Source organism: Lytechinus variegatus, chromosome 4, assembly GCF_018143015.1.
Source record: "Lytechinus variegatus isolate NC3 chromosome 4, Lvar_3.0, whole genome shotgun sequence".
NCBI classification, from domain to species: domain Eukaryota; kingdom Metazoa; phylum Echinodermata; class Echinoidea; order Temnopleuroida; family Toxopneustidae; genus Lytechinus; species Lytechinus variegatus.
This window is the reverse complement of record NC_054743.1, coordinates 63,493,275-63,505,356: the sequence shown is the minus strand read 5'-3', so window position 1 is coordinate 63,505,356 and position 12,082 is coordinate 63,493,275. Positions and strand designations below refer to the sequence as shown.

At 40.1% G+C, this 12,082-nt stretch overlaps 2 protein-coding genes across 2 annotated transcripts in view; one reads left to right on the top strand and one right to left on the bottom strand.

Moving 5' to 3' along the window:
• The first annotated feature begins 348 nt into the window (after positions 1 to 348).
• LOC121414493 (28S ribosomal protein S9, mitochondrial-like) overlaps positions 349 to 12,082 on the top strand; it is a 37,721-nt gene continuing 25,987 nt past the window's right edge. The window contains exon 1 of the mRNA XM_041607691.1: positions 349 to 451. Coding sequence (XP_041463625.1) covers positions 362 to 451 — 90 coding nt within the window. The 5' untranslated portion in view covers positions 349 to 361. The remainder of the gene's footprint in view (positions 452 to 12,082) is intronic.
• On the bottom strand, positions 8,075 to 11,463 carry LOC121414492. Its single transcript, XM_041607690.1, has 2 exons — positions 10,951 to 11,463; positions 8,075 to 10,387 (listed from the first exon to the last, which is right to left on the bottom strand). Exon 2 carries the CDS (start codon positions 10,210 to 10,212, stop codon positions 8,806 to 8,808), a length of 1,407 nt encoding a protein of 468 aa, XP_041463624.1. The 5' UTR covers positions 10,213 to 10,387; positions 10,951 to 11,463; the 3' UTR covers positions 8,075 to 8,805.

Here is a 12,082-nt window from a genome sequence, read left to right as displayed (position 1 = left end):
AAGTACATCATGTGTGGCCTATAAAAGCTCAAGTCTTCGAATGGTTCTGATTATACAGTAGAAACAATTTGGCAGAAAAGCAGTGGTCATAAACAAATCGACGCTCATTTCTGCACGTAGCGAAATCCCAGGCCAAGGTCGTCCATTACTTGCGCCAGTGCATGTTGCCAATTTCTGTTTTTTTTTCATTTAATTATTTATTAGTTTTGCAATCAAAAAACAAAATAAATCATTTCGATAGTATTTTATATCTTTAATATTATATAAAACGGGAAAATCTCATATTTTTAAAAATAATTATTTATTAATTAATGCAAAGGTTACAAGTATTCCTGTACAATTCAAGGCTATATAATTCAAGATGGCAGCTCACTGTGCTTGCCATGTTTTTGGAGTTTACAGATTCAGTGGCAAGTTATTGCGAGTATCGAGCCATTGCCGTGCCTTGCGGGTTAGTGTTGTTCATGAATTATTTATTTCTTTATCAGTTTGTCTTGTCTTGTCTATGCAGGCTTAAGCTGTAGTCCTGACAACAGTGTAGAGACTACCGCCAACTTGCAGGGGCAGTGAACTCTGGACCGTAAAGTGGGTCGGAGACCAGGCGGCCGGCAGGCGCAGGGGCCTGTTGCATGACGAGATGAGCGATACGTACGTAGCCGTAGGAACGTCCTAGCCCTAGGGCTAGGCCCTAGCCTCCGAGCTGAGATAGGAAGATTGGCGACAAATCAGCGCTTTCCGTTTCATGAAGGCAATTTTGTCTTCCAAGTCTGTGACATCGTTTGATATCGATAGTATCGAAAAAATATTTTAGTCTTCATCATCACCTGAATTATTTAGAAGGCAGTGTATACAGCCACACGCGTGTGTCTTTACCATCCAGCCACACGCGTGTGGTTATATCCAGAACACCTACATGTATCTGTGGATACCGCCACACGCCGCCAGTAATAACAGTAAAACACGTATGTAGGTCTGACCGTCTATATCACGATCAAAATAACCTCATTTCTTCATTAAATTCTTACATTCTAAACCCCTTTGATATCCTTAGATCGTTTCAATTTGGGTTTGGGTTTACGTTGACATACACAGTTTGGGTTTACGTTTACGTAAACCCAAACTGTGTATGTCTACTACTGCGCTGCGCTAACGCTGTACTGCATGGGTCTGCCACCGCGAAGGAAGCCAGAATCGACACAAGTAGAAAAAGAGAATTTGCTGTTAAACAGACGACCGTTTGTAACAAGACAAGAAAAGCAAGGAGAGAAGACGGTGAGAATGAAATTGAAACGATCTAAGGATATCAAAGGGGTTTAGAATGTAAGAATTTAATGAAGAAATGAGGTTATTTTGATCGTGATATAGACGGTCAGACCTACATACGTGTTTTACTGTTATTACTGGCGGCGTGTGGCGGTATCCACAGATAGGTGTTCTGGATATAACCACACGCGTGTGGCTGGATGGTAAAGACACACGCGTGTGGCTGTATACACTGCCTATTTAGAATACCATACGGTACCTTTTAATTACGACTTTTCATAGATAAAATCATTTATTTCATTAAAAGGAGATCAAATGATGTTTTATTTATTACTGTTTGTAGAATTGATGTATGGAGCTTACTATGAGGTAAATAGAAAAAAAAACTTTGAAAATTCACAAACATATTAACTGAATAAAATTGAAATTTTCATAACACAGTGTCCTTTTAGAGACACCTTTCATTGATATTGTCGTACTGGTGCAGTGTGCAAGTGTATGTACATTATCCGATAAAACATTGCTTTACAGCATGCAAGTAAAAACAATGTTATTTGTTGAGGTAAAAATAGGGTTTGAATGGAGTAAACAAAATCAACAGTGTCTGATTGTATGAGACTAAAAAGGAAAACATGAGAGGCTGTGTGTGAAAAATCAAATTTATTTATTTTATTTGTCAGATATAACGCAAGATGTGAGTGTTTAGAGTATAAACATACCTCAGTTGCATGATAAGTAACCGAAGACAAGGAACATGAACATTGCTGCAAACAAGTTCAAGTGAATAAAGTCGTGCTTTGCAATAATAATTAAAACATAGAAAAAGTTGTGCAATCCGCAATGGAAAAAATACTATTAACAGATATTAACGATCATGAACGTTGGTCATATTTAAAGTTGATCACTTAAATTATGGAAGTTTACTAGTATAAGATTTAATAATATACAAAATATATATGTTCAACATTTCAATTCTTTTAACATGACATAGGAGCCGAAGGGGGCCTACCCTACCATTTGAAATGCGCCTATTCGCATGGACTTTCCATCATCTTTACTTTGATAGTTTGATGAACTTATCTTCATTTATTGTGATGGATTCGTAAGCTATAGGTCTAATCTGTATCTTAAATTCAATTAGCTTATTTTGTTACTGCAGATTTTTGTTTGTTTCACTGTATCCCAAATCCAGGAATTAATTTTCATTGATTAAAATGAATATTCCTGAATATTTTTTTCTCCCTCTCTGTTCATTTTTCTTTCTCGACTTCTTTCTTTTACTTTCCTTTTTTATCAAATTTCCTTTTTTATTTCCTTCATTCTTTCTTTCCTTAAAATTACCTTGGCTTCCTTTTGTCTTCCTCTCCTGTTTCTCTTTGTTCTTTCTCTCCTTCCACTGTTTTCTCTTTGTTCGTTCTCTTCTCCCTTCATTCTTTCATCCCTCCCTCTCTTTCTTTCTTCCTTCCTTTTTTCTTCTTTCAAAGAATGAAGGAAACATTTTCTTTCTTCCTCCTTTTTTTCTTACCTTTTTCCCTTTAATTCTTTCCTTTATTTTGTCTTTCACACATTTATTCATCTTTCATCCTTCTTTTATTCTAACTTTCTGTTATTTTTCTCCCTTTTCCTTCATTTTCTTTCCTTCTCAATTCATCTCTTTTCTTTCTCTCTTTCATTCTTTTGTTCACCCATCCTTCAAATTCCTTATATTTTTTCACAAGTCTAACACTGTGTGTGGGCTTCTTTGTTGATCTTTGTTTGTCAATTGTCCCGTATTTCATTTTGTGAAATCTGGTCACCCTGCCTCTATTGGTGGAAAGTAATTATGGCAAGAAAATTTTCATTTTTCAATCGCTATTTTTAATTAAGAAAAGGGTAATTTAAAGAATCAAATTTACATAAGAGCCAAGTTATATGATCAACTGCTGTATTGGAAACTGATAGTGTAAAAAACTTAAGCATTTGTCCCATAGAAAAAGAGAAAAGAAGCCAAAATTGCCACCCTTATTTTTGCCACACATGGAGATGTAACTGAGAACAAGGTTATATCATAACCTTGTTCATTGAATGAGTAGATATAACCTTGTTCTCAGTTACATCTGCATGTGTGGCAAAATATTGGTGGCAATGTAATGTTTGGGTTAATTTCTCTTTTTATATGGGACAAATGCTTGATTTTCTTACACTGTCAGTTTTCATTACATTATTCATCATATACTTGGCTCTTATGTAAATTTAATTCTTAAAATCATTTTTTTCTTAATTGAATATAGAGATTGAAAAATGACAATTTTCTTGCCATATTACTTTCCACCGATAGAGGGCGTACACAAAAATATGCCCAAAATTCAAGTTTTTGAGCGCTCTGATGAATACAAAAATTATTCCCAACTTACTAATGAAAAATAAATTGCAACTGTATGGAAATCAGTAATTTTGGTCACAAAAGTGATATTTTAATGATTTTTAAATGTGTGTGCTATGTACAGCATTGGCATACCATAGTCCTACCTGTAGATTCCCCACAGGCAGGACGGTTGCAGTGAACAAGTGGTGCAGGCTCCACTCCACTTCAAGCTTCACTACCGCTACCTACACCACGCTGCACCTACCCGAACTTTGGGACGGTAAACTAGATCTGATACCTGTCAGATCTTGGGACTGAAATTCCCAGTCTGGTAATAGATTTGGTTCTGTTTGAAACGAAAGTAGTTACCACTTGCAATAATCACACAATCATTCAATATCTATATGTAACATAAATTTAATTCAGAGCGACCAGCTCTATAAATGTACATATAGTTAAAGAAATTGAACAATCAGAATTAAATCATGAATCACATGCATATCAACATAGTCATAACATCAAACTGTATTTAGCAATTAGCATCAGCATGAATTAACCTATACTGAATATGTTGCAATATGTATCTAATGAGAGTGATTTATTTATATTTAATCAAGGCCTAATAATTTGGCATCCAAACGTGACAATATTTTTGGTTATTAATTCCACCAATTAAGTTTCAACAAAAGAGGGTTTATACTTGGATGAATACCTACACTGGACCGTAGTATATCTAATCTGGTTATAATTTATATAGTTCAGAATAAGGACCCCTTCGACATCGTCAATGACTATCGTTGGTCCGATGAATATAGTCGTCTAAGAGCGAGCTGCGGTGGCTTTGACGACGCGAAGTAAAGTGAGCGAACTCTCAACGGAAAGCCAGTCCAGATTCGCGGACAAAATGATGGGGCTGAGAGCCACAAGATTGCTACGATGAATCACAAGTCACGAACTCTGAGTTCAAGGATGAAGTACGAGCCCAGCTCGTCCAGTTCTTTGGAACAGTCGTGCCTGGTGAGATGAGGGCAGATGTGGTGGCTTTACCTGGCCTGTGCTGCCTGGATCCAGCCTGCCAACGATGGGGATTAAGACTCCGCTGTGCCTGCACTACACAGCCTGCAACATACACCCAAAGTAATGGCCTACGAGAACCACACCCTCACACTCCGAGTTAAGACCAAATGTGGAAGGGTCTTCCTCTCCCGAGAATCAAACGATTTCTGATTTGCTTTTACTCAAACACCACTCCATCATGACTCTCACAAAGACAAAGTCATTAACATTCTCAATATTCCTCTGCTTTACTCTTCCACGCTGAACATATCCAATTAAAACTACTGAACTATCCAATCTTTAATTTCACCTATTCAAAACTCCCATCTCAAACATTCTCAACAGTCTTTTCCTCTCATACATAAAAACAAACATCTATAGAATTTTAGAGCCCCATTGAACTTAACTAAATATATCAAGTTAAATGACCCAATGCTCATGACCTAAGATTGTCAAGAAGTCAAGGTAAAATTCTAATCCTTACACCCCAGCGGGTTTGATCACTTACTTAAAGATACAGTCGATTGACTTTGGGGCTATGACATGAGTCAACCACCCAAATTCCTTTTATTATATACAAGCTGAATGGTTACTAGGGGTTAAGGGTCATTCCATCTGGATTCACCCAGTGGTTGCACCCGACCGTCTCAGAATTCGTTGTAATTTGGTATACATAAAATTCACCATGGCTCAAGCACAAAACAAAAAAAATTAGTCCAATAGGTCCGTCGGTTCTCGCGCTACGGCCCGCCCTTTTCTCCTTGTTTTGACAAAAATGGGCGTGACCTTCAACTTTCAATGGCCACTGCGTTGTTACGTGTTGACCAATTTTCATGAAACTGGTACCATTTGATAGGAAATTCAAAGAGGAATCCAAAACATGCATCGAATAATGTATTCGAGCAATTTATAAGGTCATGACCTTTGACCTTAACTTTGACCTTGAGTTTGACCCCCGGACAAATGATTTTTTAACTTGATTTTCGTATATGTTAATTATTGGTGTGATATTGACAAAATATGTTAAAAGCAATGATGATATTTTATTTCTTCACCTTTAAAAACTTCCAAAGATACCATGAAATTTCACTCTAGTCCCACACACTGATATTCATGTTAGTAAAGTGTTTACCAGTTACATGATTTCTTCCAATCTTAAGTTACAGTATGCAAGCACATGAAAAGAAATTAAGCTTAATCAGTTCACAAATAAAAGATTAAACCTTTATGCTCATGAATAATTTTTTTTGTTTTGTGCTTGAGCCATGGTGAATTTTATGTATACCAAATTACAACGAATTCTGAGACGGTCGGGTGCAAAATTGCACATTCATTGGGTGAATTGGCATGGAATGACCCTTAACACTAAATAGACTTACAGTCACATTGTGACATATCTCCCCTTCCTTCAAGAAATTTCTATAATTTTTGGAGTGAGTTTCTCCGAACCTGGAAGGAAAATCAAACAATTAATATATATATACAAATATAAATGTATTTACAAGAAAACCAAAAACACTCATTCTGGTTTCTGCTTCATGTAGAATCATTATCCGGTATCCTACTTAGGTAGTCTGCACCGACGTTCTCTACACTTTTGATCGCTGTGATGGTGAATCTGAACGGCTGTAGTAGCAGAGCCCATCTCAGGATCCTTGCGTTTGCCACCTCTAACTTGGCAATACATTTCAGAGGTTGGTGATCCGTTTCTAGGTGGAAGTGCTTGCCATAGAGATACGGTTCAAACTTCAGAACTCCCCATACAACCGCTAAGCACTCACGTTCCATGACTGAGTAGCCTTGCTCTCTTGGAAGTAGCTTCTTGCTGGCATAGGCGATCGGAAACTTCTTACCTTCTGTTTCCTGAAGCAAGATTGCCCCGAGGCCATTATCTTAAGCATCGGTCCTCAAGATGAAAGGGTGATCTAGGTCTGGAAGATGGAGGATGGGTTCGCTAGCGAGCTTCGTCTTCAAGGTATTGAAGGCTGCCTCTTCTGCATCTCCCCATTTCACGAGAAGTGGTTCCCCCTTCTTCGTTCGATCAGTCAAGGGTACTGCTATGGCTGCAAAATTCGGAATGAATCGCCTGTAATAACCTACAAGACCTAGAAAGGATCGAAGTTGCTTTTTGGTCTTCGGTCTTTGACCTTCTTGCACTGCTTCGACTTTGTCTTGCACTGGCCGAAGCTCTCCTTGACCTACTCGATGACCAAGAAATTCGATACTTACACATCCGATTGTACACTTCGTTGGTCTGGCCGTCAAGTTGGCCTTCTTCAGTCTCTCGAATACCTCCCGGAGGGTATCCAAATGTTCCTCAAAACTTACCGTGTGAATCAAAATATCATCAATGAAGTTGTCTACATACTTCAATCCACGGAGTAGATCTCTCATAATCCGACTAAAACTTGCTGGAGCGTTAACTAGCCCAAAAGGCATGCTTCGAAATTGGTACAAACCTTCTGGTGTCACAAATGCCGTCAACTCCTTGGCTTCTTCTGTTAGGGGTACCTGCCAATAACCTTTGGTTAAATCAATTTTAGTGAAATACTTGGCCCTAGACAATTTAGCAAATATTTCTTCCTGATCGGGAATTGGTTCTGCATCAGTTATGGTGACTTGGTTTAATTTGCGATAATCACAACAAAACCTAATAGACCCATCTTTCTTTTTTACCATAACAACAGGGGATGCGTAAGGGGAATTGGACGGTTCCACTATCCCTAAATCCATCATCTTTTGAACCTCTTCGTTCACCTTACCTCCCAGAGCATGTGGCAATGGATACGGCTTACTCTTAATGGGCTCCTTAGTGACAAGTTTAATGTCGTGCTTACCTAGGTTTGTCGATCCCGGCATATCTGTCAAGACTTCTTCATACTCATGTAAAAGAGAGTTGACTTTCTCTTGCTGGTCATCATCCAGTTGTGGACTGATTTGCACATCGTTGAGTGATTCTGTAGGGTTAAGATTAGGGAGATGAAGAATGTCTTTTCTTACCGAAGGGTCCACATCTTCACTCTCTCCTTCACAATCCTGGGATACGTCCTCGTCCACTACAGAGACACAAACAACATCAAACACTCCCGCACTTACCTCTTCTCTCCTGTAATATTTCTTCAGAAGGTTTGCGTGAAATGTCTTCGTCTTCCCGTCCAAATCGATTTTGTAGTCGAGAGGTCCTACCTTCTGCACCACCTTGAAAGGTCCTTTCCAGTGCATCAACAACTTGTTGTTGTCGCTTGGAAGTAGAAGAAGAACTTCGTCGTCGACTTCAAATTTTCGCTCCTTGGCTTTCTTGTTGTACTGTCTTCTGTATGTCTCTGCTGATTTGCTGAGATTCTGCTGGGCAAGTTGACACGTCGACTCCAGCCTCTCCTTCAGATCCAGTACGTATTGGTAAGTAGTAGTCTTGGTATCTGGCTCGTCAACCTCACCCGTCCAGAGCTCTTGAAGAATAGCAAGAGGGCCTCGAACTGCTCTCCCATACAGGAGTTCAAAGGGTGAGAAGCCTGTGCTCTCCTGCACTGAATCTCTGTAAGCAAACAAGAGGGGGTTAAGATACCTTTCCCAATCCTTGGGTCTTTCTTCACACATTTTGCGGAGCATGGACTTCAAGGTACCATTGAAGCGTTCAACTAGCCCATTGCAAGCAGGATGATAGGGTGTAGTAGTCATCTGCCGGATGGAGAGTAGACGACTCACTTCCTTCATCAGCTCTGATGTGAATTGGCTGCCACGGTCTGTCAACACCTCTCGTGGTATCCCTACCCTGGAGTAGATGTCCATCAGTGCCTCCGCAACCGTCTGTGCGTCAATACGGCGAAGCGCTACTGCTTCTGGGTAACGAGTAGCATAATCTACAACAGTTAGTATGAATCGGTTACCTTTACTACTAGCCGGCTCTATCGGTCCAACCAAGTCCATCGCCACACGTCTGAAAGGTTCATCGATGAGAGGGGTTGATCCCAGAGGTACCTTCGTGACCTTTCCCTTCGGCGAAGTACGTTGACATGGCCCACATGACCGACAATACCGGACTACATCTGCATGCATACCTGGCCAGAAGAAATGCATCAAGATCTTTTCACAGGTCTTCTTATTCCCTAGATGGCCACCTAGAATCGACTCATGAGCCAGTTTTAAGACTTGATTTCTGAACTTGGTGGGCACGACAACTTGTAACAGAACATCTGACCCTGGGGTTGCATCCATGTATTCCCTATAGAGTACATCCTTCTTAAAGAAAAAGCAAGATGAATTTCCACCCTTATCTTCTTTTCTCCTTTCTCAGCGGCTTTCCTAGAGGCATCCAACGAGCTGTCTTCCTTCTGGGCCTGGATGAGATTATCCACTGACACAATGTCTTCTAGTGGCTTGGGTACAGGAAGAGGAGGCCTTGTCCGTCCCGCCTGCCGCTTCTGCCCTCTTGTCTCCACTGCACTGCCTTGATGATCTCCTGGCGTCCAGTCTCCGTCTGGATCAGCTGGTTGCCTCGCTCCAGGAATATTACCTAATACAAGATCATAAACAGGGGTTGGTACACATAGAGCTTCTACCTTACCCTTGAAGTATGGAGTATCTATGTCGATTTTGGCACGTCGGAAGTTTCTCAGCGTCCGGTCGACGAGCAAACACGTCAGCCTATCTCCAAAGAACTGCTCTTCACGCACCAACTCATATCGGACGATGACTGTTGTGCAACCACTGTCGCGAAGAACATCCACGGGCTTCCCATTCACCAATCCATCGACGACTGGCATCTCCACTTCTGATCCACTCGCCACTGCCGATAGTACCGGTAGAGTGTCACCAGATGCCAACTTCACTCCGCTTCCATCTTCAGTGAGATTCTCCTGCACGATTAGACTCAAACTCTTGTGGTTGAAGTGTCCGGCCATCTCTCTAGTGTCGGTAGGTCCTGCTGCAGCATCATCTCCAGCTGATGTGTCTTCTGCTGACCTGCCTGCGACAACACTGGCTCCCATCTCTCGACGACCTTTCTTGTTTGGACAATTAAAAGAGATATGTCCAAATTTATTACAATTGAAACACTTCTTGTCATCAAATTTGGACTTACCTGGTTTTTCAGACTTAGTGTGACTAATTGCATTGTTATTACTCTTATTCACATTAGGATTTACATTTTTAGAACTGGACTGATGGGCTTTATTCATTCTCCTTATTCTAATATCTGCATGGGCTTCATTGAATTGATCAGCTAGGGAGGGGAGGGGCGGAATACTAGGCTTATGTGAATGCCCTGCACGTGAAACATTTTCTGTCCCATTATTTTTCCTTAACTCTTCAAGTTTAATCCGTTTATCTAATAACTCTGATTCTTTTTTCCTAGCTTCATCCTGTTGAGCTATTATATAAGATTCTGCCTTCCTAGCTTCAATCTCGGCATTCCTAGCTTCAATCTCAGCATTCCTTGCTGCTGCTCTTTCATCTCTAGCTTCTCGCACACATCCATCAACATATGCTCTCAATTTATCACCCTCTAAACCAAACTTCTCTCCTTGTGCAATGAACTTGTCTCTCTCCATACTGTAGGCCACTCCACAGGTTTAGTTACAAACTTACCATATGCAGACAGTTTACGCAGCGCAATGTAGTCCTGATGCACACAGCACTGGCACGTACAGGCGTACACGCAGTAAAGCCTCCTTGCCCTGACCTCCACATGCACCACTGTCTTCTACAACCTTGGACCTACAACAACTTTGTAAAAACAACCAAATGGAAAAGAGATCAAAATATCATTATCAGATCTACATACAAGTATAATTACAATCAATGATAACAATCATTTCATTATTAACCTAACCTATCAAATGGACAAGAGAGTCCCTTCGTGGTCGCCAAAATGTCAGATCTTGGGACTGAAATTCCCAGTCTGGTAATAGATTTGGTTCTGTTTGAAACGAAAGTAGTTACCACTTGCAATAATCACACAATCATTCAATATCTATATGTAACATAAATTTAATTCAGAGCGACCAGCTCTATAAATGTACATATAGTTAAAGAAATTGAACAATCAGAATTAAATCATGAATCACATGCATATCAACATAGTCATAACATCAAACTGTATTTAGCAGTTAGCATCAGCATGAATTAACCTATACTGAATATGTTGCAATATGTATCTAATGAGAGTGATTTATTTATATTTAATCAAGGCCTAATAATTTGGCATCCAAACGTGACAATATTTTTGGTTATTAATTCCACCAATTAAGTTTCAACGAAAGAGGGTTTATACTTGGATGAATACCTACACTGGACCGTAGTATATCTAATCTGGTTATAATTTATATAGTTCAGAATAAGGACCCCTTCGACATCGTCAATGACTATCGTTGGTCCGATGAATATAGTCGTCTAAGAGCGAGCTGCGGTGGCTTCGACGACGCGAAGTAAAGCGAGCGAACTCTCAACGGAAAGCCAGTCCAGATTCGCGGACGAAATGATGGGGCTGAGAGCCACAAGATTGCTACGATGAATCACAAGTCACGAACTCTGAGTTCAAGGATGAAGTACGAGCCCAGCTCGTCCAGTTCTTTGGAACAGTCGTGCCTGGTGAGATGAGGGCAGATGTGGTGGCTTTACCTGGCCTGTGCTGCCTGGATCCAGCCTGCCAATGATGGGGATTAAGACTCCGCTGTGCCTGCACTACACAGCCTGCAACATACACCCAAAGTAATGGCCTACGAGAACCACACCCTCACACTCCGAGTTAAGACCAAATGTGGAAGGGTCTTCCTCTCCCGAGAATCAAACGATTTCTGATTTGCTTTTACTCAAACACCACTCAATCATGACTCTCACAAAGACAAAGTCATTAACATTCTCAATATTCCTCTGCTTTACTCTTCCACGCTGAACATATCCAATTAAAACTACTTAACTATCCAAGCTTTAATTTCACCTATTCAAAACTCCCATCTCAAACATTCTCAACAGTCTTTTCCTCTCATACATAAAAACAAACATCTATAGAATTTTAGAGCCCCATTGAACTTAACTAAATATATCAAGTTAAATGACCCAATGCTCATGACCTAAGATTGTCAAGAAGTCAAAGTAAAATTCTAATCCTTACACCCCAGCGGGTTTGATCACTTACTTAAAGATACAGTCGATTGACTTTGGGGCTATGACATGAGTCAACCACCCAAATTCCTTTTATTATATACAAGCTGAATGGTTACTAGGGGTTAACACTAAATAGACTTACAGTCACATTGCGACAATACCCCTTTCATAAACCCAATTATGCGGCTAATAGCAGCATAATTTAGTCGTAAAATTGGAGGAGGACCAGAGTTATCCGCATTATTTTGATGCTTCTATTATCTGCATAATAGCAGCATCGGGACAAGATTTTGAGTTTATGAACGCATTTCCAAA